At 41.4% G+C, this 27,845-nt stretch overlaps 1 protein-coding gene across 5 annotated transcripts in view; it reads left to right on the forward strand.

The window, feature by feature from the left end:
* LOC128351690 (ATP-binding cassette sub-family C member 2-like) overlaps positions 1 to 27,063 on the forward strand; it is a 77,135-nt gene extending 50,072 nt beyond the window's left edge. For 4 of the 5 annotated variants that reach the window (XM_053311432.1, XM_053311434.1, XM_053311433.1 and 1 more), the window contains 8 exons: positions 10,044 to 10,243; positions 12,496 to 12,622; positions 13,408 to 13,509; positions 14,444 to 14,587; positions 15,295 to 15,453; positions 16,569 to 16,735; positions 19,716 to 19,910; positions 25,246 to 27,063. In XM_053311432.1, coding sequence (XP_053167407.1) covers positions 10,044 to 10,243; positions 12,496 to 12,622; positions 13,408 to 13,509; positions 14,444 to 14,587; positions 15,295 to 15,453; positions 16,569 to 16,735; positions 19,716 to 19,910; positions 25,246 to 25,369 — 1,218 coding nt within the window. In that variant the 3' untranslated portion in view covers positions 25,370 to 27,063. Of the gene's footprint in view, positions 1 to 10,043; positions 10,244 to 12,495; positions 12,623 to 13,407; positions 13,510 to 14,443; positions 14,588 to 15,294; positions 15,454 to 16,543; positions 16,736 to 19,715; positions 19,911 to 25,245 lie in introns of those variants that run through there. The other variant, XR_008319979.1, reaches the window with a different exon arrangement.
* Positions 27,064 to 27,845: the final 782 nt, after the last annotated feature.

Below are 27,845 nucleotides of genomic sequence, written 5' to 3' on the forward strand. Positions count from 1 at the left end.
GTGTTTCTAGGTTTCTTGCAGTTTCTCCTTCTATGCTTTGGTAGAAACGTCTCTGATTCAACTGGAATTGGAGATTCTGCCTGTGTTGTGTAATTCTGGCTTCATATCTGCTAATCTTCTTTGACACTGCTGTTATTTGCTGCTTTATTATTTCCTGGACTTCTCTAATTTTCCTTGAATCTAGGTGGTATGTTTGGATCAGATACTGTTTGGTGTTTTCATTCTTCAGCTTCTTGTCTTTCATATCTTTCAATTTACTAGCATCTGATCTAAGCCTGGCGATTTTATTTTCTAATCAAATCTTCCATTTAGGTGATGTACTGCTTTCTTTTTTGACAGGTCCACTGATCTTATATCCAAGCTCTTGTGTTGTTATTGTTGCTGCACTGTACATTAGTTGGTTTTTTTCTTGCAAATTCTTGGTTGTTATTTCTGCAAGTGCAGCATTGACATCTTTTAATGCCTGAGCAAGTTGTTTTTTGGCAACTGTTTTTAGAGCGGGAAGTCGAACCCTGGTGGTTGTTTGGTTCATGTGCTCAGTTATTTTTTGTTTTAGTTCTTGTTGCTTTTCTGTTAAACGGCATTTGGGTTTTTGAGGTGAAGGCAAAGGGGAGGTTGCCTGGTTTTGATTTTGAAACAGTTCAGCAACAGTGGCATCCTCTATTTCCAACACCTCCTCCACCTGCGCCTGAGTAACTTCTTCAGTTGGTGGTAATTCTTCTTCCATTTCTTGAGCTTGTGTTGCTCTTTGCAGTTCTTCCAGCTCTACTCTTGTGAATACTTTATTTCTTATTATGAATCTTCTCTGGTCTGCTAGCCTTTGTTCTGTTATTCTGTGTCTGGATGCTTCTCTTTCCAAATTTGGTACATTCTTTTTAAGTAACCTCTTCCAGTTGGACTAGACTTGTAATAGCAGATCATTATTTCCTTGTTGGCATTTTTCATATTTTTTTTTCGGTTAAGCAACGTTTCTTCCAGCAACCTTGCAGTCTCCAGCCCTGGTTGCTCAACTGAAGATCCTGAGTCCTGTTCGACCAATCCGGTATAGATTTCTTAAAGTTACGTCTCACCATATTGTTGATGGGAGAGGCACTCTTTGTCTGGCTCCTCTGGTGAGACCTGTCCAGTATGGTTGGACCTCTGGCATAGCTCTCACCTTCTTCAGAGCACGCAAGCCCCACAGCCATGCCAAGGTAGTGCCTCACTGGGGGATGATGATGATGATGATGTCCAGATCAATCCTTAGTCCTGAATCATGTTGATGTCTTGATCGAAGTGATCACATGCTCTTGTAGAACCAGCTGATGACATGACTGCATGTAATTGTTATAGCTTAGAACTGTGCTCGTGGTAAAAACTGGTTGCCAAACAATTTGTCAGGAGTACAAATTGTAATCTTGCACACCACTGCAAGCCTTTTTAAGGTGGCTTGAATACTAGCTTGCCATATGTTGATCTGTGTTAGCAATCAGTAGTTCAGATCACCTGTTGACAAGTATACATGTGTCAGAACTCCAAATGAATTAAGAAGATATCCTTGTGCATCAGCATTTAGACAGCCATTGGGAAGATTTCACAAGTTCATTGTAAAATGGTTTCCTCTGACGAACTGTTCTTGGAGTTAGGAAGTTTGCTATTAAGAAAACAATACATTACTAAAAGAGATATCACTTATTGGATTTTATTACCTTTAAAAAATATATACCACATGTTCAAACAGCTAATACGTAGGTGTTCTTTATGTAGAAATGTGGAATTCTCTGCTGCTGGATGAGGACATCTCATATGGGTTCTCCTTCCCTAGTTCTTCAGAATGCAGGATTATGCAAATTAAGAGACACTTTGAAGAGCCTGGGAAGGAGAACCCCACCCATTCCTTCTAGTCCTGCATCCTGCTCCAGAGAGAGCCTTTCTCCCTCTTAGTCAAACCTTCTCTTTCTATATCCTGCTACCTATATTCTCATCTTTTCTTCCATTTTTGCCTCATTTCTCTAAAAAAAACCCCCCAAAACCCCCCCCCTTCTACTCTCTCTTTCTTCTCTTCTGTCTCTCGGCCCTCTATGGCCCAGATGCCAGGCAGAATTAGGAATATTCTCCCCAAAGGGAAGAAGACCCCCTTCTTCCCCCACTCCAAGGAGACCTCACCAGGAAGTTGTGGAGACCTGCTCCACAGCGGCAAGCACACCAGAAACCCCCTAGTTCTCGCTGGTGCTCTCTGATGGAGAAGACAGTCCAAATCCCTTAGAAGTCCCATCGGGCCCATCCAAGGCCCAGACACAGCCAGTCCTCTCTACCGGTCCCTATGGACCCCAGAACAATGACAGACCTTCTACACCTCCTCTGTGGCCTCTCAGCACTCCAGTGGGTTTTCAGGGCTGCACTCCACCCAATACCCTGTCTCTTAAGCAGCCACACCGAATGGACTCTCCTCCTCTGGCAGCATCTGTATCGGCATTGCTGTTCACAGGCCCACTGCTGCTTTAAATTTTTATAGATTTTAACAATATCTTGAAAATCTCATTACATCCAATTAAACAAAAATTGACTTCCAGCTCACCAATCAGCGTGAATCACTAACTATACAATTAACCCATGCTATAATAATTCAAAACATATATCCTATATCTTACCAAACTCGATTTTAGTCTACTCAGCCTGCTAATATTACTAAATTTCAAACCCTGTTGAAAAATCAATATTAGGAAAATAGTTCTTTAGGTACAGTAAGAATGATTTCCAGTCTTCTTTAAAACCTTCCAAATTTTGGTCTCTTATCAGTACTGTAAGTTTTGCCATCTCCGCATATTCCAAAATTTTTATCAGCCAATCTTCTTTTGAGGGCAGTTCATTGTCCTTCCATTTCTGTGCATATACTTTTCTGGCCTCCGTGGTTGCATTCATGAAGATTGTTAAATTTCTTGTGGAAAACTCTCCTTGCATTATTCCCAGCAGGAAGGATTCTGGGCTCTTAGGAAATGTCATTAAAAAAATTTTTTTTAACTCATTATATATCATGTCCCAAAAGGCCTTTGCCTTCCTACAAGACCACCACATATGAAAAAAAGTTCCTTCACAATGTCCACAATTCCAACATTTGTTTGAAACATTTTTATACATTATCGCCAGTTTTTTAGGCATCAAATACCACCTGTACATCATCTTATAATAATTTTCATTTAAAGTGTAACATGCAGTGAAGGTTAAATCAGTTTTCCATAATTTTTCCCAAGCTGCCATATCTATATTATGACCCACATCTTGACCCCATTTTATCATAGTTGTTTTAACCACTTCATCTCTTGTCTCTTCCAAAAACAACAGCCTATACATCTTAGACACTAATTTTTCATCATTTTCACATAGCTCCTTCTCAAATCTCAACATTTGATCCTCAAATCCAAGTTTGAAATCCTTTTTTAAAACTTCATTTAACTGATGGTACTGAAACCAATTACTAACCAGATTTTGTACTTCAATTAGATTTTTAAACTTACAGCCCTTTTCTTGAAAACACAACAGATCCCTATAGGTACCCAATGCGTTTGCATATTTATCTCTTTACATATTAAAGCTTCAATCGGGGATAACAATGACGGAGTTTTAGGTTCCAGCCATTTTTTATATTTTACCCACAGACTCATTAGACTCCTTCTTACATAATGATTCAGAAAATCTTTATGTATTTTACTTTTGTCATACCACAAATATGAATGCCATCCACAGGCCCACTGCTTAGCCACCAACCCCGACCAGACCAGCAACAAAGGCCCCCCAGCAGGAGCGCTCCGATGATGATGATGAGTGGCAAAGGCCCAACATTGCTGGAAAAGCCTGCACAAATGATGGGACAGCTCAATGATGGCAGGACAGGGGCTCCCTCCCAGCCAATACAACCAGAGCGTCCACGGCGGTAGTCAGATTATGAAAGCCCTGATCCAGCAGTTGAACCGGTGAGACCTGGGCCTTCTCACCCACCCACTCCGGCCCTCCCCAACCAAGCCACCCTGCCAACTACCCCTATACCTATTCTTCCCTCAGAGGTACCACTAGCCTGGCAGGCTTTGTTTCAGGGGATAATAGATAAGTTACTCCAGCAGTGCAAACAATCTAAGTTCTAGAAAGCAGGACAGGGACACTTCCTTCTTCTCATCATCCTCTTCAGCTCTCCTAAAAAGACATCTAAGCATAGGAAATCTCATAAAAATAAAAAGTCCAAAAAGCAGAAGGAGAACAGGAGGCCTTAAAGCTCCCCATCCCATTCCTCAGCCACTTTGGGGTATGATTCTCCAGATCCCCATCCCAGGGGCCTGATCTTTACCCACCAAACCCGGGACCCATCCCTGGTTGTTGAGAATCCTAATGAACCCTAACACTCCCATCCCAGGGACATAGTAACCAGATCTAGGCATGGACTCTAGAGAGGAAGGAGAATGATCAGATGACCAAAACTCTGAACCCTTCTCCAAGTCTTCCAGACTCCACCACCCACAAGACAATTTCACAAACTTATTTAACAAGGCCATCATTACTTTTGGACTGCAACAAACTGTTCCACGTGACCACGATCACGGGAAACCCTGGTCTTCCCAATGCCCAAACAGCATGATCTTCTCTTGCCCTTCCCTGATTGTCTTGTAGACAAGGTTAAACAGGAATAGAAAGCACCAGCAGTGAACAGAAAGCCTACTCTGCTTGTTAATAAGTTTTATAGTATTCAGAAGCTTCTTTTTTGCAAATTAAATTTTTATTGATTTTGACAATATTCTTATTAACATTCACAACAAATAAACAAATATGGACTTCCCGCTCAGTATTCAGAAGCTTCAGATATATTTCAGGTCTCTTCCCCCCCACCCCACACTCCCGTGCTGGCCCAGTTGTCTGGTGCCAATATCCCTCAAAATGGGGACACCTGTCTCAAGGATCCCAATGAAAAGCAGATGGAGTCAGCCCTAAAGAAAGGACACAAGACAGCTTTCTTATCAGTGTGTACCTCTACCTCTGCCTCCATCATAGTACAGGCATCACTACTTTGGGTAGATGAGCTACTCAATGCCCTCCCTCAGATCTTAATTGCCAAAAGCAAACATTCCTAAAGATATAAAAAGCAGCTTTCATAGCCAAGTCATAGCCGATTCATTGGATTCAGTATGTTTCTCTTCACGCTCCACGGCCTTCATGGTGGTAGCAAGGGGAAACGTATGGCTTAAACACTGGCAGGTAGATTCAGCCTCACGCACCAACTTGGCAGCCATACCATACACTGCAGCCAAACTCATTAGCGATGAAGCTCTTAAAGAAATACAAATAAAGAGGAAGGCGCTCCCTTTAGGGATGATAGGCGACAGCCACGAAGGCCATTCCAGTCCTTTCAGACCCTCGGATAGAGACTCTAGAACTAATGTTCCTTCTAGGGATGTTCACGAACAGTTCATGCACTCCCTGGGGCTGTTGGGGGTGCCTTTAAAAAAACAAGTAAGGGGCTTCTTACCTGCTTTCCTCCCTCCATCACTTGGTTTTTCAAGGGGCCACAGTGCTGCTTCCTGTAGCCCCGATCGGCATTGGCACGCACATGGCCAGGGCACACACCTGCCGGCCATTTGCGTGCTCAACATACCACACAAATGGCCAGCATGTATGTGCCGGGTGCATGCCAACACTGATCGGGGCTGCAGGAAGCAGCGCTGCAGCCCAGCGCGTCTCTTGAAAAACCAAGCACTGGCAGAGGCAAGCAGGTAAGGAGCTCCTTACCTGCTCTTTTATCCCCCCTCCTGTCGAGCCGATTTTCACACTGGTGTTTGAGCCAGTTATGAACTGGCTCAGGAACTGGCTCGTGCACATCCCTGGTTTATTCTGGAAAAGACAATGCAACAACAGCAACAGACCACCTAACCAACTACGACAAACCTTCACTACTCAATCCAAACCTAATCAGCTATCCTAACTCACCACCCCACTGTGTGCAAGGTTGCCTCTCAGACTTCTTCCATACATGGAAAACAATGGGTACTCAACACCATCTTGCAGTTACAAAATAGAGCTAACTCCTTCTCCGCCCCGCCCCCATTTCCTTCCACCCCTCAGTTGCACTCTCCTGCCAAACATGCAGGTCTACTTGAAGCAATTCAGCATTTGGAATTCATCTGTGCCATAGAATGAGTACCACTTAATCAAAAAGGCAGGGGCATTTTTTTTCACTGTGCCAAAAAAGGACAGCTCCCTCAGGGCAGTACTTGTCTTAAAATTCTTGAACAACTACGCCAAACGCAGGAAGTTCCAGATGGAGACTTTACAATCCATCACAGAATCACCGATCTACCCAATGAGTCGCCCATCCCTCCACTTCAGATACATGGGCCATCATTACCAATACAGGGCTCTTCGGTTCAGCCTTTCCTCCCCCAGAAGTGTAAAACACTACCTGCAAGTACTTAAAACACTAAATCTGTTCAATCATATTACTATTAATTCTCCATCTGTGAGATTTAGTTCCCTTGGCAAAGACCAAGAGTTTTCTTGGTAGTTAATTAGCAAATGGTCTTCTAAACAGAACTGGGAAAGTGTCTTTGGTGCTCTTCTAAGGCCGATGAGTGTCAAAGATAAAATCACTGCGTTGTCAGTGTAAAGTAGTATAGAGATCTGCCTACTTGCTATCTTGGGGGGGTGGGGGCGGATGTATGTCTACCCTATTCAGATATTTAACAAGTGAGTTAATATAGAAATTGAATAACGGGGGCTAAAACATATCCTTGCTTATATCCTTGCCAGTGCCTGTAGGAATTGAGTTAGATAAATCACCATTGGGATTATGTCTTACACAAAGAGATGTATTGCTGTATAATTTATGAATCAGAAATAACAGATGTTTGTCTATTGAGGATACAATAAGCTTTGACAATAACAGATCTCTCAGGATAGAGTCAAAATCAAATTTGGAATCTATAAAGGCAGTCAATTTCAGTTGGGTTAGTGACCTTCTGAATGGAGACGTCTGGCCAGTCAGGCAAGATCAATTTACTAAAGTCTAAAGACTCTACAATCCTCTTCTGGCTCCCATACAAGTTTTATCTTCACAAGATTGACAAAGATTCTGGTTCCTCTAGTAGCCCACCGTTGGCTGAAGGGAATTTGGGTATATGCCTTCTTAGACTATTTCCTGATAGTTTTCCTCTCTTACAACTGTAGAGTCAGATGTCAGCAACACTCTTCAGGCACTCTCAACACAGATTCCTTGTGAACAAGGCCAAAAGCTTCCTTCCAACCAAATCCACCACCTGGCGGTAATAACAGACACCTTTTGAGACCACTTCATTCTTCCTCCAAACCGCATACAAGATAATCCACTAGGTAACTACAGTTGCCACAGTGCTAGTCCTCACACTTGAAAGGCTTCTGGGTTTTATGGTGGCATCTGTAGAAGCAGTGCCTTGGGCCCGCTTCCACTTACACACACTGCAGTGGTTTCTACAGTCCTAACATAATGACATCGCATGTCACTGTCCCACCAGAATCAAGCTACGACCCTAGGTCATCCACTTCTTCCTCTGGTAGACCCAGTCATCCTGTCTCTCTCATGGCAAGACCTTCCTGGACCATTCCAGGGTTATATTGACAACAGCGTGGTGTAGTGATTAGAGTGCTGGACTAGGACCGGGGAGACCTGAGTTCAAATCCCCATTCAGCCATGATACTAGCTGGGTGACTCTGGGCCAGTCACTTATCTCTCAGCCTAACCTACTTCACAAGGTTGTTGTGAGGAGAAACCGGTGTATGTAGTACACATGGTGTATGTAGTACACCACTCTGGGCTCCTTGGAGGCAGAGCGGGATATAAAATGTAAATAATAATAATAACAGCAACAACAGATGCTAGTCTCTCTGGCTGGGTGGCTCATTGCCTACAACATTTGGCTCAAGGGAAATGGACTCTTCAAGAGCAGTCCCATAGTATCAGCTGGCTTGAGCTTAGAGCCATTTGCTTTGCACTCCAAGCCTTCCAGCCTCTCCTACAGAACCAACGTGTTTTACCGGTAGTTCTAGGGATATGCCAGAAATGTGGTTCAAAGTTCAGTCCGAGCACTTTTAGGGAAATTAGAAAGGTAACTGAGCCATTTTTGGAAGGGTGGTATATAAGTCAGATAAATAAATAAATAAAAATAAACTTTAATGAAAAAGAGAGCAGGTGCTTACTGATCTCTGCCACAGCTTCCTGATGGGGCAGCACAAATTCTAAAAAGCCCTATGTGGTGTCAGCACACACACGGCATCTGCGCATGCATGGGTGCCATTTGCATGGTGTTGCTGACCACACAAATGGTGCACGTGTGGACACACTGTGTGTGTGCTGATGGCGCATGAGGCTTTTGGGGATGCACGGTTCTATGCTGGAAGGGGCGGCAGAAAGCAGGTAAGTGCCTGTTCTCCCTTTCCTTAAAGTTACTTTTCTAATTTCCTTAAAAGTGCTCAAACCGTGGTTCAAACACATCCCTAGTGAGTCCAAACAGACAATGTCACATCAGAATCACACGTGAATCACCAGTAAGGTTCCAGATCCCTTCACCAGGAGACTTGTCTAGTGCTCCAATAAGAGGAGTCTCACTTGGCCTTCCTGACAACCCATCACATCAATAGATCACTGAACAAGAAAGCCGACTGGCTCAGCATGAATGAGATACATCCAATCGAATGGAGCATCAACTATCGCACATTCTACCTCCTAGCCAAAACCTTGGGCCACCCTCAGGTGGAACTCTTTGCCTTCCCATCCAGCACAGAGCTACCCAGGTTTTTATCTCAACTCTTGAACCTGTACACAGGTTTCCATCCTAGGATTTGCATAAAGTTCTAGCATGCTACATAAGCCGCCCTTTGAGCCCATCTGATCGAAACCACTCTGCCGACTCTCCTTTATGCTAGCTTTTCTAGTGACCATCACATTGGCCAGATGTGTCTTGGAACTGCGTACACTTTCGGACAGTCCCAATTTTTTTATTTCCCCCCTCACCTGACTCCTTTTGTCTGATCCTGGACCCTTCTTTTCTGCCTTAAGGGGCAGCTATATTTCTTTGTTTCAGGACATAGTCCTTCCATTATTTTGTCCTAAGCCCATCCACTCCTTGGAAAAACTTGACATGTGCTGCTGTCTGAAGGTGTACCTCTCCCACATGGCTTCCTTCTGCTCCACGAATGCCTTATTTGTTTCTTTTCTTCCTTTGTGGGTCAGAAGATTTCCTCCACTATCATCACTATTATTATTCATTTATTATTTATTTGATTTCTATACCACCCTTCTAAAAATGGCTCAGAACGGTTTACACAGAGAAATAACAAATAAATAAGATGGCTCCCTGTCCCCAAAGGGCTCACAATCTAAAAGAAACATGATGGCTTAAGGCCTGGATCACATTGGCCTTTGAAGTACAAAACCTGCATCTGCTTCTTCACATCAGAGCACACTCTTCAAGATCTACTAATGCACCACTTTCTGAAATTTGCAGAGTAGCCACCTGGGTGTCGCCTTCTACCTTCACCCACCACTACAAGCTCAACTTCTCTCACTCTTCACAAGCAGTCTTTGGCAGATGTGTCCTTCAACTGATTTTTCTGTCCCAGTAGATGCAGACATTCCCACCTGGGATTCTAAGCTGTGGCATGTCGCATGTGAAATGTCCTCCTCCAGCAGTAGAGAAAGGAGCATTGGTTACTCATCATGAAGGCTTCTTCTTGCCGCTGGATTTGAGGACATGTTGACCCACCCGTCCAGGCATCCACATCTACTGGTGTCTTTTCCTTTTTGTTTGTGTATTTCTCTCTGTGCCTTGGCTACTACGAACTGGGTAGGGTTCTCCTTCCCATGCTCGTAAAGTGTCATTTAATTTTCATAGTCCTGCCTTCTGGAGCATGTGGGAAGGATAACCCATGTGAGATGTCCTCAGATCCACTAGCAAGAAGAAGCCTTCACTGTGAGTAACCAATTCTCCAAAGGTTTTCTAGATTTGTATGGTAGCTTATTATCTGTTCCTTGCTTTATGTGTTTTTATTAGCGATACTATATAGCTAGTTCCCGACAGATCCGACGGCTCAATGGGACTTCACACACACCTATAATTTCACATTTCAGTGAAACCCTTTTAGGTGTATCTACAGTCAGAGCATTTGGACATCAAGAAAGATTTATTAATCAAAATAAAGATGTGATTAGTGAGAACCTGGTCTGCTTCTACAATAATGTGATCTCTAACAGGTAAGGCTTTAACAATCTAGGATATGATATGAAGGGATTTACAGGTGCCAGACCAGATCTTTATTGTAATTAATATAAGGCTAAAGTTTTTATTTGCAGTGGCTGACTGCAAATGGGCATTCCTCCACCACTGGTAGGAACTGTCGGGGCTGCCTTTGGAGTTCCACAGCAGTTCCTACATGTTGGGGCTGCTGCAGAATGTCTTTAAACCACTTATGGTCACCAGTACTGCACTCCCCCATTATTTCCAATTGAAAGAACACTGCGCTGCTGTTTGGAAACAGTTTGAAGACATTCTGCAGCAGCCCTGTTGCTACACTGCTGGGCTGCATTTGAAGTTACTCAGCATTCCTGATGGTCAATGAAGGCTACCCCTGTTGCCACTATATCTAATCTGCCACCTGTTCCTGGGGAAAAAAGATGATCTGTGAATATCCCCCGTCCCACCATATGGCTTTATCAAGATGTGTAATAACTCACAGCTTAGCACGAGACCCGGAAGCATTGGGACCCAAGGGAGACACAACCAGAAGCGAGGCCTAGCCTACATCTGGTGCAGCTGTGCTTGATCCCATGGGTGGGGTTATGATAAACATTGGATATTGAGCCAATGGGAGAGGAGGAAGATGTAGGACTCCACTTGCAAACAAATATTGGCCAGTGGCTGAGAATATTTGGGTAAAGAGACCACCAATCCTCCCCCCCCCCAGTGGGTGGTGCTGGTCTGTGGCCCTAAAAGTGAGATTGAGAAAGCTGGCAAGGTCCATGAATTAACACCCCATCTCTAGTTCTAAGACCTAAGAGGGAGCTGCTCAGAAACAGTTCCCCTATTCAGATGTTATTTTTAAAAAACCCTGCGGTAATCATGTACGGTGCTGAAAGCAAGTCATAAATGCCACCCCGGCCTGTCACTCATCCTAATCTCCTGATTATGGAAATGCCTGCCATCACAGTTACAGCATTGCCTCTTCAGACGAACGTTGCTGTAACCGTGAGCAGTTGTGTGTGTGTGTGTGTGTGTGTGTGTGTGTGTGTGTGTGTGTGTGTGTGTGTGTGTAAGGATTCTGGAAATAAAAGTTAAAGTTTACCTTATCAAATACAAGCGTGGTTTTATGCGCTCCATAGCCTGCCCCGTTTTAATGTAGAGCTGTGCTACAGGGTAAGTAAGCAAAGTGTGCCGTCAAGTTGATTTTGACTCCTGGCAACTACAGAGCCCTGTAGTTTTCTTTGCTAGAATACAGGAGGTGTTTACCATTGCCATCTCCTGCGCAGTATGAGATGATGCCTTTCAGCATCTTCCTGTATTGCTGAAATGCTTGACTAACAAGCAGAAGGTTGCCAGTTCGAATCCCCACTGGTACTATATCGGGCAGCAGTGATATAGGAAGATTCTGAAAGGCATCATCTCATACTGCACGGGAGGAGGCAATGGTAAACACCTCCTGTAGTCTACCAAAAGAAAACCATAGGGGTTTGTGGGCACTAGGAATTGAAATCAACTTGATGGCACACTTTACCCTTACGCTACAGGGCAATGATTCTGACAAAATGTGATTTACTAATATATCATATTCCAAGTGCTGAGTTTTTAAAAAAAGTATTTCATGAAAAAAAGTATACCAACTGGTCTGGAAGCCATTTCCCCCTAAGCTGTATGTGTAGAGCTGCTATGTAGTTGCTCAGTAGTGAAGAAAATACATTTTGTATCATCTCAAGAGCATTTTAATTTATTCTTATTCTGACATTTTAAAACATGTACTGAAACTAAGCATCTGTTCTCTCCTTAAATCCTTTATGAACTAATGCAGCCAACACTAAGTTCCATTGATTCAGTGGGAATTGGGTATCTGCATAACTCTCTCCTAGTAAAATAAGAAATTAAGAGTCTTTGCTGGACCATCCATTCTAATTAGGATGAATTAGTTCATTCATTCTAAATTAATAATGTGAAATTTTATGCTTTAGTCTGTCAACTTCATTTATTGGAATAGTAGGACAGTCTTTCGAGCATTAAGAGCTTGATGCCTCAGTTATTATGAATGCTAAAGTGCATTAGAAGTACTTGTATAGGAAGTATGTAATTATAAGTACTATATAATTATCTTCCATAAGTGGAAGATAGTCACTATAGAGATGTTAGAATCAGGAGTATTTTACTCTGTAGTTGAATATCATGCATGTGAAATAGATTTTTAAAAATATAAGAACAAATTTGAATTTTGGTTTGTGTTTTCTGTGTATACTTACAACAGGTGGCTGGCTGTCAGACTTGAATTTCTGGGCAACTTGATGGTTTTCTTTGCTGCATTGCTTGCAGTGTTTGCTGGCAAGAAGGTGGACTCTGCTACAGTAGGGCTGTCCATATCATATGCTCTAAATGTAAGTAATATGTTTTTCTGCTATTGCAATATTGCAAACAGAAATACAAGCATTGTCATTCATACCTATGGGATCACCAAAGATCTAGCTAGTGAAGTTTCCTCCATTATTTTGTTATTCGCCTGTTGGAGATCTGCTTCTTGTGCAGTTAAGGGTAACAAGTAGCCCTGCCAGAAAACTGCAAGAGCCCTGTTTGGAAATGACATTACCTATTAAGTTTGAAAACAGTGAGATGATAGTGTTGGCTTCCATGCTCTGCAGTAACCCAACAGAGCTGCAAGAAACTCAAATCACTCCCAATATTTAGTATGTCTAGAAGCTTAAATTCCATTTTTGGTTCAAGTGATATGATGGCCTTTTTTATTATTATATTCCAAGCTCTTTGCATATTTGCTTAGGAACATAGGAAACTGCCATACACTGAGTCAGACCATTGGTCTATCTAGCTCAGTATTGTCTTCACAGACTGGCAGCGGCTTCTCCAAGGTTGCAGGCAGGAATCTCTCTCAGCCCTATCTTGGAGAAGCCAGGGAGGGAACTTGAAACTTTATGCTCTTCCCAGAGCGGCTTCATCCCCTGAGGGGAATATCTTGCAGTGCTCACACATCAAGTCTCCCATTCAGATGCAACCAGGGCAGACCCTGCTTAGCTATGGGGACAAGTCATGCTTGCTACCACAAGACCAGCTCTTCTCTCCTGACCAGCTCTTCTCGAAGCCGCTTGTATTTGAACAAAGGCAAACGATTGCAAACTTGTTCTACAAAGAAGTATTTATTTTATTTCAGATAACTCAAAGTTTAAATTTTTGGGTCCGAAAAGCATGTGAAATTGAAACCAATGGAATATCCATTGAAAGGGTTTGTGAATATGCAGACATTGACAAAGAGGTAAGTGTTTTTCTACAAATGAAAACAGGGCACAGACTGTTCTACACATCAGTGCTTAAAAAGTAAATATTCCGTCTCTTCAGACTTGCATAGAGTATTATGAGTGTGCCTGCAAGCCCTGCCCTGGTGCTCACGTTCCAAAAACCTCACCCTGCCCTGTGATGTCCATGCTTATGGCATTAGTCTGAAGAACCAAACATCATAAGCATGATGGATTTGGTTTCTGTGATCCAAAGGTTAGGGTGCCCCAACCTTCTGATCACGGAAAGAAACAGTCCCCATCATGTGTGCCTCTTCAGACAAATGCTGTAAGTGTGAACAGCATAGAGATGCGGGGAGGCTTTGAGCACATCAGTGCCAAGTTGGGACTTAGATCAGTTTTCAGGACACTGTGTGCAAGTACAGTATCCCTTTTTTGAATGTTGGAAGATTTTGAATGTTGGAAGATTTGTTCTAGATTTTCAAGTCTCATGGATCCCCCCCTTTTTTTTAATTGATCCAAACTGGAAGCTTGGCTGAAGACAATGGGGTGAGATCTTAACTTATAAGCTTGTATCCTAAGAAAACAAGTCATGACTAAATTTCAATAAAATTAATGAGATATAACTTGAGGAGACTAACTTGTCTAATTGGATTTAAGAATGCTTAGTCATTATTAAATTTTTTTGGCTGTGCAACTTGTAGTTACTATTGAGTAAAACACTTTTAGGTAGCACTTTAGTGTTGAAAGCACCAAGCAAGCAGCTTCAGAATTATATTTCATTATACCTCACTATCATCCTAATATGTATGAATGGGCTAATATATTGTGAAATAATATCATTAAATAATCTGATGCCACTAATAGTAATGTCAGTCTGTCAGTTAGGTCAAATATATTTGGATTTTAAAATTTTGAATTGGTTACAAGTGGAAAGTCATATTTTTGTTTCAGGCTCCCTGGATACTATCCAAGAGACCACCTGTAGGATGGCCCACTGAAGGAGTAATACAGTTTGTCAATTACCAGGTTCGGTATAGGCCAGATCTCGGCTTAACTCTACAGGATGTGTCTTTCCAAACCTGCAAAGAAGAGAAGGTAGCCTGCACCAAATAAACTTTGTTAGCTATTAGCTTTTAAAAATAGTTTTTAAGATTAATTTTCAAAGGATACAAGGTCTCCTTCTCTCTCTCTCTCTCTCTCTCTCTCTCTCACTCACTCACTCACTCTCACTCTCTCTCAAAGGCTGTATCATTGACTTCAATAGAGGGCTGCAATATGTGTATACATACAGTTGTGCAAATGGGCTTCTTTTTGTTGGAAAAAATGTATTGGATAGTTTTCATGAATTTCGGTGCCACAAACCCAAGCCCCATGAACATTTTTATGGCAATTGTGTGCCTTCACTGGATTAATCATTAGTGACTGGCATTTGAGAATCTAGACAATATCTGCCAGAGGACTCATATAGGCATGGATATCTGCACTATTGATCTCTTTGGCTATTCCTCCATGCAAGACTACTGCATGAATCATGCCTAGTTCTTATCTGCTTATGTTGATCACTAACGTGATCCTGTAAGTGTCTCTTCTTAAAGGCTTTTTGTTAAGTAGTGCTTGGTTGCTTATTTTGAAATTATGTATGTAAGTATGTAAACCACTTTGGGAACTTTTGTTGAAAAGCGGCATATAAATATTTATCATATTCTTATGAAGATATTTCTTTTTGTGATAAATAATTTTGCCACTTAAAAAATGTATGTCAGTGAAAGAGTGCATATTTTTAAAATGGGATCTTGTTACAGATTGGAATAATAGGAAGAACAGGAGCTGGCAAATCGACTCTCACTAATTGCTTATTTAGAATAATAGAAAAAGCTGGAGGCAAAATAATCATAGATGGGATTGACATATCAACTATTGGTCTGCATGATCTGCGTGGCAACCTTAACATTATTCCACAGGTTTGTATCTTGTGTGTGTCCGTGTCCATGTCCAGAAGGCTGTACTCTGCATGCTGACATGAGCTTAAGCATGCAGGATAGGGCTTTCTTGGGCATTGACCCCAGATTGTGGAATGCTCTCCCTGCTGGGACATCTGTTGTTGAAGACTGTCTTATCTACACCTTTGAAGAGTCAGGCATCATTGGCCTGGCTAAATTGAGGAAACTTCCTAATGCATTTAGATGCTGCTGGTGGTTGATGGTTCTGTTTATTTGGATATAGTATTCTTTTGTTGTGTGTGTTGTTGTTGTTACATTGTTGTATATTGTATCTTTGTTTTTTGGATGAATATATATTTTATGGTGTACATCACCTTGAGACCAGTGGTGAAAGGCAGTCCATACATCTAAAAATAAACAAATATAAGATTATAAGCAGCTATGTTATAATTGAGAATGTTTTGAGTTCCATCACTACCTTATTGCAGTGATTTTAATAAACTTACCTTCAGGCAGTAGACTCCCATGACTTTGTAGAGTTCCAATATATTTTTTAATGGTCTGTTGCTAGAACTTAAAGGAATTATATACTGTAATTTACTGGCAATGGTCGGGGAGCACAAGTAGGAAATAATACCTGTAGTCTAGAACAGATTTGTATGTAGCCAGGTTTTAGCAGTGTACCTGGCTACACTGTGGAACAGACAATTGGCTTCCCACACAGAATCCGAAAAACAAGGTTGGACAGGTAACAAAAAAACTTGATGCTGATTCCTAGATTTTTTTTAAAAAATGATTTAAAATATAAATATTTTATCTTTTCATCTTTTCAACAAACTCAAGGTGGCTCTTTCCAACCATGCTAAAGCTAAACGTGTAATAAAAAGTTTGAGTGGGATTAGAAATTGATCAGGAAACCAGAAATCAATGGTCTACAAACATTTGTCTCTTCAACATGTAAAGATCTATTTTCTTTCCCCAACTCTCTCCTTTTCCAGACCCTAATATTTGTTTAAAATAGTTGCATTCTCAAAGATAATTTTTTTGCAAACTTATACAAGTATGCCCAATGTGGTAGTTCTGATTATGGCAACATTTATTACTTTTGGAGATATTGTATAGTGTGTACTCCATAGGACCCAGTCTTATTCTCCGGGACTCTTCAATCAAACTTGGATCCACTTGGAAAATATTCTGATCTTGAGCTTTGGGATGCACTGGAATTGTGTGACTTAAAGAACTTTGTACAGTCACTTCCAAAGAAACTTCTACATGAGATTTCAGAGGGTGGTGAAAACCTGAGGTATGGCTAAAACTATATAAAAGATGAAAGAAACTTAAAGACCTCTACTTGCTCATTGCCTGACCTATCTAGTCCTAGTGTTTCCAAATGTTGATATAGGGCCAGTTCAGATGAATTCAGGTGACAACACATGATCAGGATAGGATCATGCCAAGAGTGCACCTGTCCTGACATCAAAGGATGTCCTGACACGCTGTTGGTGTATCTCTTATTCACACGAGGCATGTGTTCATCTAAATTGCCCCTCTACCCATGCTCCAAATGCTGTTTAAACAGAGTTTTGGAGCATGTGTAGAGGGGCAATTAAGGGATGCCCTGACATGTCCTCCTGTGACATCAGGGTTGGCATGCTCTCAGCCCATATTGCAGCCAGGAAATTTGTGTTTCTTTATGGTGCCACCACAGAACATTCAACCCTGGTCTAGGTATGCAGACTTCTTCTAGTCATATTGTGCACAGTATCTAGCTGTAGCAACCATGGAGGAGAAGTGAAGTGATTCCTGCTTGTGAATCCCTAAGAACATAAGAAAAGCCCTGCTGGATCAGGCACAAGGCCCATCTAGTCCAGCATCCTATTTCACACAGTGGCCCACCACAGGCAAGAGGTATGTGCATGCCCTCTCTCCTACAGTTGCTCCCCTGCAACTGGTAGAGAGAGGCATCATGCCTTTGAGGTTGGATATGGCCCACAGCCACCAGACTAGTAGCCACTGATAGACCAATCCACCATGAATCTGTCTAAGCCCCTTTTAAAGCCATTTAAGCTGGTAGCCATCACCAAATTCCATGGCAAAGAATTCCATAGATTAATTATGCGCTGTGTGAAAAAGTACTTCCTGTTGCCAATCCTAAATTTCCTGACCTTCAGTTTAATGGGGTGACTCCTGGTTCTAGTGTTGTGAGGGAGGGAGAAAAAATTATCTCTGTCCCCCTTCTTCACTCCATGCATAATTTTATACACCTCGATCATGGCTCTGCTTAGTCGCCTCTTTTCCAAGGTAAAGAGCCCCAGATACTGTAGCCTAGCCTCATAAGGAAGGTGCTCCAAGCCCCTGATCATGTTGGTTGCCCTCTTCTGCACCTTTTCCAGTTCTACAATATCCTTCTTAAGATATGGTCACCAAAGCTATATGCAGTACTCCAGATGTGGCCACACCATAGATTTGTAAAAGGGCATTGTAATATTAGCATTTTATTTTCAATCCCCTTCCTAATGATTCCTAGCATGAAATTAGTCCTTTTCACAGCTGCCATGCACTGTGACACCTTCAATGCCACACACTGAGTGGACACCTTCAACGAGCTGTCCACCATGATCCCAAGATCTCTCTCCTGGTCAGTCCCTGCAGCTCAGATCCTGTCAGCATATATGTCAAACTGATGTTTTTTGCCCCAATGTGCATCACTTTACACTTGCTTACATTGAACCACATTGCCATTTTGTCACCCAATCCCCCAGTTTGTAGAGATCTTTTTGGAGCTCCTCAAAATCCATTGTGGATTTCACTACCCTAAATAGTTTTGTGTCATCTGCAAGTTTGGCCACTTCACTGGTCACCCCAACTTCTGGAAGTTAATCCAACATCTGGATTTATTTCTTTAATTCTTCTGGAGGGTTAAGGAGGAATATTTCCAAAGCCTCTGAGACATTCATATTGCATGTCTGTGCTGCAATCCTAAACTCTTTCTCGGAGTAAACCCCACTGAACACAATGTATAGGATGGTGCTGTGATCTGGGGAAGAGTTTCTCTAAATACCAGTTGCAGGAGAGGGGATATATTTATTTATTAAAACATTTCTATACCGCCCAAAATTTATGTCTCTGGGCGGTTTACAACAAAATAAAAACAAAATAAAACATTCGTTAAGACAAAAATGGGGGGGGGAGACATACACATTACAGAAATTTAAAATTTTAAAATAATGTTTTAAAACAGCATTAAAACCAATTAAAACATTAATTAAAAGCCTGGGTGAAGAGATGTGTCTTTAAAGACTTTTTAAAAGCTGTCAGCGATGGGGAGGCTCTTATTTCACTAGGGAGCGCATTCCAAAGCTTCGGGGCAGCAGCAGAGAAGGCCTGTCCCTGAGTGGCCACCAGACTAGTCGGTGGCAGCTGCAGACGGACCTCTCCAGCAGACCTCAGTGGGCGGTGGGGTTCATGCCAAAGAAGGCATTCCCTTAAGTACCCAGGGCCCAAACTGTTTAGGGCTTTATAGGTTTTCTAGGTCTTTACAGGAGATGATATTGCCTTCATCTCCTGCTTGTGGGCTTCCCAGAGGCACCTCCTTGGCCAGTGTGGGAAACAGGATGCTAGACAAGGTAGACCTTTGCTTTTCTTATGTTATCTTATGAGAGAGAACCAAAGCAGAGTGGGGTACTGAGGTCCTTGACCAGATCTTGGTTAGCTTGAGCTTGCTCTTTTGGTGGCCTCATTCTTCCTCCCATTCTCAAAGACACAGACATATAATGTGCATATGCTGTATTATCCCAATCTCATGCATAATACATGCTGAATTGTGCCGGTATATTCGCCAGATACACTATACAGTATTAAGTGGCAGTATAAGATAGGGAAATTGAAATAAGGAGAAATTGCCATTGTATACTTAGAGTCTTACCTTTATGAGTTTAGCAGTTCTGAGATGCTCAATAACATTTGTCCTTCTTTATATGAAGTTGGATATATTGAGTCAGACCATTAGTCCATCTAGCCCAGTAATTAGGTAGACACTCACACTGGCAGCAGGTTCCTAAGGAGGCCTCAGGCAGAAATCTCTCCTGGTTAAAAACTTACTGACCACTGCAGCAGATGCACAGCATACTCTTGTGCATACACTTCTCTTGATTAATCTAATTGCCCATGCAGTTCAAGCTGCAGTGTACAAGTATTCATTTTCTGTCGGGCAGTTCTGAAAACAGCAATTCCTGTGGCTGTTCCAGAGAAAACACAACTAAAATCATATTTTATGTTAACAGTGTAGGACAGAGACAACTTGTCTGTCTTGCTCGTGCTTTGTTACGGAAGACAAAAGTATTAATCCTGGATGAAGCAACAGCCTCTGTTGACATGGAAACAGATAATCTAGTACAATCTACAATCCGGAAAGAATTTCACAACTGCACTGTACTAACTATTGCTCACAGGCTGCATTCCATAATGGACTCTGATCGGTACGTTGTAACTCTTAATTTAACGCACGTGGCTTACTGTTGTTGAAAAAAGGGTTTCTACATTACCATGGTGCAAACTAATTTCCTTTGCCTTGTTTTCTGTGAGCAGTTTCTTCATAAAAAGGCATTGACTGACATCCAAAGCAGCATTCAGAGGATTTAGCAGAAGCTGCAAAAGTGCATGTGCAGTGGGGAGAGCAATGTTTGCTCCTTTCCTCTGTCTCCATAAGTGCTCTTTGCCTTCCAGAAATACATTCCTGAGGGCTCTGTGACCCTTGAGACATATTTGTGAAAGGCAAAGATCACTTATGGAGGCAGGGGAAAACCGCCAAAGTTGCTCCCCCATCCACTTGCATCGACTCTGCTGCTTAGGAGGGCTCTTATTGTAAGGGCACAGCCCCTTGCTGAGCCTTCCCAACACTGCTGTGGATGTTAGCTGTGGGTGTAATTTAAGCACAGTAGCTGACATGCTGCGCAATGTGTATGTCGCTAAACACAGCATGTGTAGAGTTGTGCTAGAGTGCTGTTGCACCGGGGCAAAATTGTGCAAACTGAGTTGCACAACCCTTTCAAGTCCTAATATATAAGCACTATAGCACAATTGAACAAATGTTACATTCCACCACATGCACAACATGTGTAGTTGTAGTACACACAACATGTGTAGTTGTGTAATAGATCAGCCAGTAGCTGACATGTTGCACAGCGATACAAGTGGTTCAGCATTGCCCACGCAGCTGCGAGTGCCACTGGTGGTCTTGCACAAATATTTAAGCTGGCAAAATCTGTGATGCTACTTATAACCCCTGCTAACTGGGCAAAGAGGCACCTTTACCGTGGTGACTCTCTTTATTTAGCAGGGGGAGAGTAACTGGCCCTATCCACCCCCAGCACAGTACCTCCAGTGACTGTTGCTGGTGTGTGTCTTATGTTTCTTTTTAGAATGTGAGCCCTTTGGGGACAGGGAGCCATCTTATTTGTATGTTATTTCTCTTTGTAAACCGCCCTGAGCCATTTTTGGAAGGGCGGTATAGAAATCGAATTATTACTATAATTATTATTATTTCTTGTTTACACAGTCAGACAGGTGTTATTGACTGGTTTGTTTTATCCAGACATCGAGTCCTTCCCAAGGACCTGGGATGGCTGAATTTTATTGTCAGTTATAGATATCGTCGCAGAATATAGGCTGTTCCCAGTAAAGCTGCTTTTTGTAATTGGCTGATGGTGATTTCTGTGGCCCCTATGGTGTTGAGGTGCTCTTCAAGGTCTTTTGGAACTGCACCCAGGGCGCCAATTACCACTGGGATTATTTTGGGCTTCTTCTGCCACAGCCTTTCAATTTCAATTTGTAGATCTTTGTATTTGGTGATTTTTTCTATTTCTTTTTCTTCTATTCTGCTATCCCCTGGTATTGCTATGTCGATTATTTTGACTTGTTTTTCTTTCTTCTCGACTACAGTTATATCTGGTGTATTGTGTGGCAGATGTTTGTCTGTTTGTAGTCGGAAGTCCCATAATATTTTTACATCTTCATTTTCTTCAACTTTTTCAATTTTATGGTCCCACCAATTCTTGGCTACAGGTAGCTTGTATTTTTTGCAGATGTTCCAGTGTATCATCCCTGCTACCTTGTCATGCCTTTGTTTGTAGTCAGTCTGTGCGATCTTCTTACAACAGCTGATCAGGTGGTCCACTGTTTCATCTGCTTCTTTACAAAGGTGGCACTTGCTGTTTGTTGTAGATTTTTCTACTTTTGCTCTTATTGCATTTGTTCTTAGTGCCTGTTCTTGTGCAGCCAGTTTTAAACCCTCTGTTTCTTTCTTCAAGTTGCCATTCTTAAGCCATTGCCAGGTCTTGGTGATGTCTGATTTTCCACTTATATTGTGTAAATATTGACCATGCAGGGGCTTATTTCTCCATTTTTCTGCTCGGTTCTTGACTTGTTCTTTGTTGTAGGCCTGCTTTGTTTCATTGGTGTTGAATAGTTTCGCATTATTGACCATCTTAAGTGCATCTTCTTCACTGTCCTTGATATATTCTTCAAGGCCTCTTTTCTCCTCCTCTACTGTTTGATGGACTTGCAGCATTCCTCTTCCACCTGAGCTGCGAGGGAGGTAGAGCCTATCTACATCACTGCGGGGGTGCAGAGCATGATTGATGGTCATGATTTTCCTGGTCTTATGATCCAGCATCTCTAGCTCTGCCTGGGTCCAGTCTGTTATTCCTGCAGAGTATCTGATCACAGGTATAGCCCAGGTGTTTATGGCTTGTATGGTATTCCCGCCATTGAGTTTGGACTTTAGGATTTTTCTGACTCTCTTGATGTATTCACTTCCAATTTTTCTTTTAACTTCAGTGTGTGCGATGTTATCAGCCTGGAGAATGCCCAAGTATTTGTAAGGTTCTTTCCCTTCCAGGTTCTTGATGTTGCTTCCATTGGGCAGTTCTATTCCTTCAGTTTTTGTTATTTTCCCTCTGTTCATTATTAATGCAGCACACTTGTCTAGTCCAAACTCCATTGCTATATCGCTACTGAATATACGGACAGTGTTTAGCAGTGATTCGATTTCTGACTGGGACTTTCCATACAACTTCAGATCGTCCATGTACAGCAGATGGTTGATTTTACTAGATGTTTTAGATGCTTGGTATCCGAGGCCTGTTTTGTTTAGTATTTATTAAAGTGGGGTCATGGCGATTACAAACAACAGAGGGGATAGTGAGTCCCCTTGGAAAATGCCTCTTCTAATGCTAACCTGTCCAAGTGTCTCGCCATTGATTGTTAACTGTGTACTCCACATGCTCATTGCTTTTTAAATAAATATCTGAATGTTTTTGCTGACACCAGTTGTTTCTAAACATTTTAGTATCCATGTGTGAGGCAATGAATCAAAGGCTTGCTGGTAGTCAATCCATGCAACACTTAGATTGGTTTTTCTTCTCTTGCAATTTTCTAAAATCATTTTGTCAATCAGCAGCTGTTCTTTTGTGCCTCTGGTGTTTGGGCAATTTCCTTTCTGTTCAACTGGAAGCTGTTTGTTAGTTAATAAGTGTTGCATCACTTCATCTGCTACTATTCCAGTTAATAATTTGAACATGGTTGGCAGGCAGGTTATCGGTCTATAATTATTTGGAACTGCACCTTTTGCTGGCTCTTTTATGATGAGATGAGTTTTCCCAGTTGTTAGCCATTGTTCAATATCACCTCCTTGCCAAATGTGATTGAACTGTTTTGAAAGTTGTTTATGAAGGCTTGTTAGGTGTTTAAGCCAAAAGCCATGCAGTTCATCGTTGCCTGGCGCAGTCCAATTTTTAATTTTCTTTTCTCTTTCACTTATTAATTCTGGTGTTATTATTAGATCTTGCATTTGTTGGTTACATTTTTCGACCTCTTTCATCCAGCCTGCTTTTTTATTATAATCTATTGGATTGTCCCATAATTTCCCCCAGAATTGCACTGTTTCTTCTTTATTTGGTGTTTCTAGGTTTCTTGCAGTTTCTCCTTCTATGCTTTGGTAGAAACGTCTCTGATTCGACTGGAATTGGAGATTCTGCCTGTGTTGTGTAATTCTGGCTTCATATCTGCTAATCTTCTTTGACACTGCTGTTATTTGCTGCTTTATTATTTCCAGTACTTCTCTAATTTTCCTTGAATCTAGGTGGTATTTTTGGATCTGATACTGTTTGGTGTTTTCATTCTTCAGCTTCTTGTCTTTCATATCTTTCAATTTACTAGCATCTGATCTAAGCCTGGAGATTTTATTTTCTAATCTAATCTTCCATTTAGGTTATGTACTACTTTCTTTTTTGACAGGTCCACTGATCTTATATCCAAGCTCTTGTGTTGTTATTGTTGCTGCACTGTACATTAGTTGGTTTGTTTCTTGCAAATTCTTGGTTGTTATTTCTGCAAGTGCAGCATTGACATCTTTTAATGCCTGAGCAAGTTGTTTTTTGGCAACTGTTTTTATAGCTGGAAGTCGAACCCTGGTGGTTATTTGGTTCATGTGCTCAGTTATTTTTTGCTTTAGTTTTTGTTGCTTTTCTGTTAAACGGCATTTGGGTTTTTGAGGTGAAGGCAAAGGGGAGGTTGCCTAGTTTTGATTTTGAAACAGTTCAACAACGGTGGTATCCTCTATTTCCAACACCTCCTCCATCTGTGCCTGAGCAACTGCTTCAGTTGGTGGTAATTCTTCTTCCATATCTTGAGCCTGTGTTGCTCTTTGCAGTTCTTCCAGCTCAACTCCTGTGAATACTTTATTTCTTATTATGAAACTTCTCTGGTCTGCTAGCCTTTGTTCTGTTATTTCTGTGTCTGGATGCTTCTCTTTCCAAATTTGTACATTCTTTTTAAATAACCTCTTCTAGTTGGACTAGACTTGTAATAGCAGATCATTATTTCCTTGCTGGCATTTTTTGTATATATTTTTTCAGTTAAGCGACGTTTCTTCCAGTAGCTTTGCTGTCTCCAGCCCTGGTTGCTCAACTGAAGATCCTGAGTCCTGTAGCCCACTTGCCACCAGATGTCCAGAGACTATAGCATCTGGTGCAGTCCTTGTCGACCCGGGCAACTAATAAATAATAATAATAATAATAATAATAATAATAATTTATTATTATTATTATTATTATTATTATTATTATTATTATTATTATTATTTATATTGGCTGACATGATACACATCTTTTCATCACCCTAATGCTCCATCCAGGAGCTGATGTGGAGTCTTAAGACAGCATCTGGGTTGCTCAGAATGAGAGATTACACCAGTTGTGCTTACACTGAGAATGGGGAGAACAGTGGAAGTGATGCTGGTGCAACAGTCCCAGGATGGAGCGTTAGGGTGATAGAAGGCTGTGCATCTTATCAGCTAATGTAAGTAGTGTCACAGAAGTGCAATTGTGCCAGTTTAAGTATTTGTGAAAGAACACAGGTTTTTTAAGGCACTCTCAGCAGCACAGGGGGTACAAACCATACATGTTTCACTGAGAATGTGTCTGCTAGTTAAATATAAGTCTGCTGCCTCTCTACTTCTTGACCATGCCAGTGAATTCAGTTGAACTTTCCCATTGTATGTATACGTTAAGCTTGAGGCTCAATTGTTTTTAGAGTTACCTTCTGTTAAAACATTTTTGCTTCATGAAAACATAAATCAAATCATTCCTGAATTTGATTTTGAAAGCTTTTTAAAGAGAGGATATCTTGAAGCAGTTAACATATGTACAGCTCACTGTACCTTTTTCTTCTTCAAGTCAATTATTTCCAGCTCTTCACATTTTGCTTAAAAATAGATAAGCAAGTTTCCCATAAAAGTGATTTTTTTTCTGGCAGCGTGCTGATTCTGGACTCTGGAAGGATTGCTGAATTTGATACTCCACACGGGTTGTTACAACAGAAAGGCCTGTTTCATCAGATGGTATCAGATACTGGAATACAGCAAGACACCAACAGCTAATTTATATATTCAGACACTTCTTCGTTCTATTTTTTTCATCAGTGATGCTGCAAGAAATACTTGAAGAACATCAATCGTTTTATAGTACAGAATATAGAATGTTAAGGGGAATTTAGTAATTTATTGAATTGTTAATAATTACTGCTTTTAGTATGATGTATACTTGAACAAGTATAGCTTGTTCAAATTATTTCTGCTAAGATGTTTGTATCAAACATATGGAATATACCTTTGCTTAACTCCTCATGTTTTCTGCTGTATTTTAAATCGGTTGGCATTATTTCCCCACCAAAAAAAACACGCACAGAACATTGGTATTGAAAGCAGCTGGAAGGTCTGTATACACCTCTCTTCCACTCATGTCCTCTTAGAACTTACTCAAATCATTGAGTTCAAGTAACTTACATGCAGTTACCGTGCCTGCCAAAAATGTCACTGAGAGTCCCACAACCCTCTGGACATATTTTCTGGAGAAAGAAGGATAGATAAGCAAACATCATTGATAACAATACTCAACTCCTAGCCACAAAATGCCCATCAAAGCCTACAGAATTTCCGATGACTTAGGTTTCCCGAGGCTATAGTACCTGAGAATATAAATCAGTGGTGGGCAGGCTCAATCACTGAAAAAGATTGAGCGAAGCGTTGTAGCTCAGGTGGTAGAGAACATGTGTTGCATGCAGCAGGCTCCAAGTTCTGTCCCTAGCATCTTCAGATAGGACATATCCCTTTCTGGAATCCTTGGGAGTTGTTGCCGATCAGTATAGACTGCACTGAACTAGATGGACCAATGGTCTGGCTCTGTAATTTTTATGTTCCTCTCTCAGTATTAAAGCTTAGCATATCAGAGAGAAGATGCCTGAGGCTAGATTACTGTAACGCACTCTAGGCGGGGCTGCCCTTGAAGCATATCTGGAAACTTCAGCTGGTGCAAAATGCAGCAGCTAGGGTTTTATCTGGAGCTGCCCGTTGGGATCACATCATACCCATTTTGAAAGAGCTGCACTGGTTACCAGTTTGTTTCTGGGTCCAATTCAAGGTGCTGGTTTTGACCTTTAAAGCCCTTAATGCAGGCATCCCCAAACTGCGGCCCTCCAGATGTTGCTGAACTACAACTTCCAGCATACCCATCCACAAAAAATTGTGTCTAGGGATGCTGAGAGTTGTAGTTCAGCAACATCTGGAGGGCTGCAGTTTGGGGATGCCTGTCTTAACAGTTTGGGGCCAGGATACCTGAGGGACCGCCTGCTCCCAAGAGTTGCTGCCCGCTTGACGAGGTCATCGGGGGGGGGGGCTCTGCTCCAGTGCTAACAATGAGAGAGGCTCGGTTGTCGTGCACATTTGACAGGGCATTCTCTGTTGCTACCCCCAGACTCTGAAATGCTCTCCTATTCCATAAGTTGTTATTCACTCCTCAGTCTCCATCACAGTTTTTAGAAAGCGTGTTAAATCTTGGCTTTTTACGCAGGCTTTTATGATTGTCTCTACTGCTGCTTCTTTGCATTTTGTACAGTTTTTATGCTTGTATTTTAAAACTTTTTAGTCAGATTTGTTTTATATTTTAGCTTAATATTCTAATTGTCATTTTTATAGTCTTGTCTTAATTTTTGTGTAAACCGCCTTGGGATTGTTTTAATGAAAGGCAGTATACAAATGTAGCAATCAATCAATCAATAAAAAGCCGATGTACTCCGTTCTCTGAATGCAAGAGCTTTTAATCATGCAGTTACTGTACCTGCATTGTGAAACAGAAAGCCCTATAGGAGGATTCTGATAGGGGTGTAGGGATAATCTTCAGAAAATGCTTTCAAGAGAAAGGCATACAAGGTTGAACATAGGGCACATTTAAAATAAATAATTTAAAATCAGGCACTCTCTGTGTTGCAAGCATTCAACTTACAGCATATGTACAAGCAAAGCTCCATAACATATTACATTAAGGAAGCCCTTGGAACTATGTGTTCTGAGTTATGAACATCTGACTTAGAAATGAATTTCTGGAACACAAACTTTTTGTATGTTGGGGACTTCCTCTTTAGGCAGTTACAGCTACTAGTTGTCAAACATGCTGTCAGGAGGTCTGACTAGGCAACTGTCAAAGATGTTGGAATATCTTGATTACATATATCCAAGAGGCCAACTTCAGTGTGTTTTTGTTGCTACTGGTGTTACTGAACATAGTTGTATTTTAAAAAGACTGCATCTTGACTATGTACTGTGTTTTCCATATCTTTGTCCTTACCACATTTATTTCCCAGGCTGACTTGTAAACTGGATTTGCTTTGTAGCAAACTTAATTTCCTTTTTAAGAAGCAGCTTATTTTGAGTTTCGCAGACAATTCAGTTGAATTCATCTTTAGAAAGAGGACAATGCAGTTCCCCCCAAAATAGTTCCTGTCAGTGTCAGGCTAGCTGTCCTGTTGATCTATGAACTCTGTAAAATACTTCTGATATACCAAAAACAGATTCTGGTCTG

The sequence above is a fragment of the Hemicordylus capensis genome, chromosome 3, assembly GCF_027244095.1.
Source record: "Hemicordylus capensis ecotype Gifberg chromosome 3, rHemCap1.1.pri, whole genome shotgun sequence".
NCBI classification, from domain to species: Eukaryota; Metazoa; Chordata; class Lepidosauria; order Squamata; family Cordylidae; genus Hemicordylus; species Hemicordylus capensis.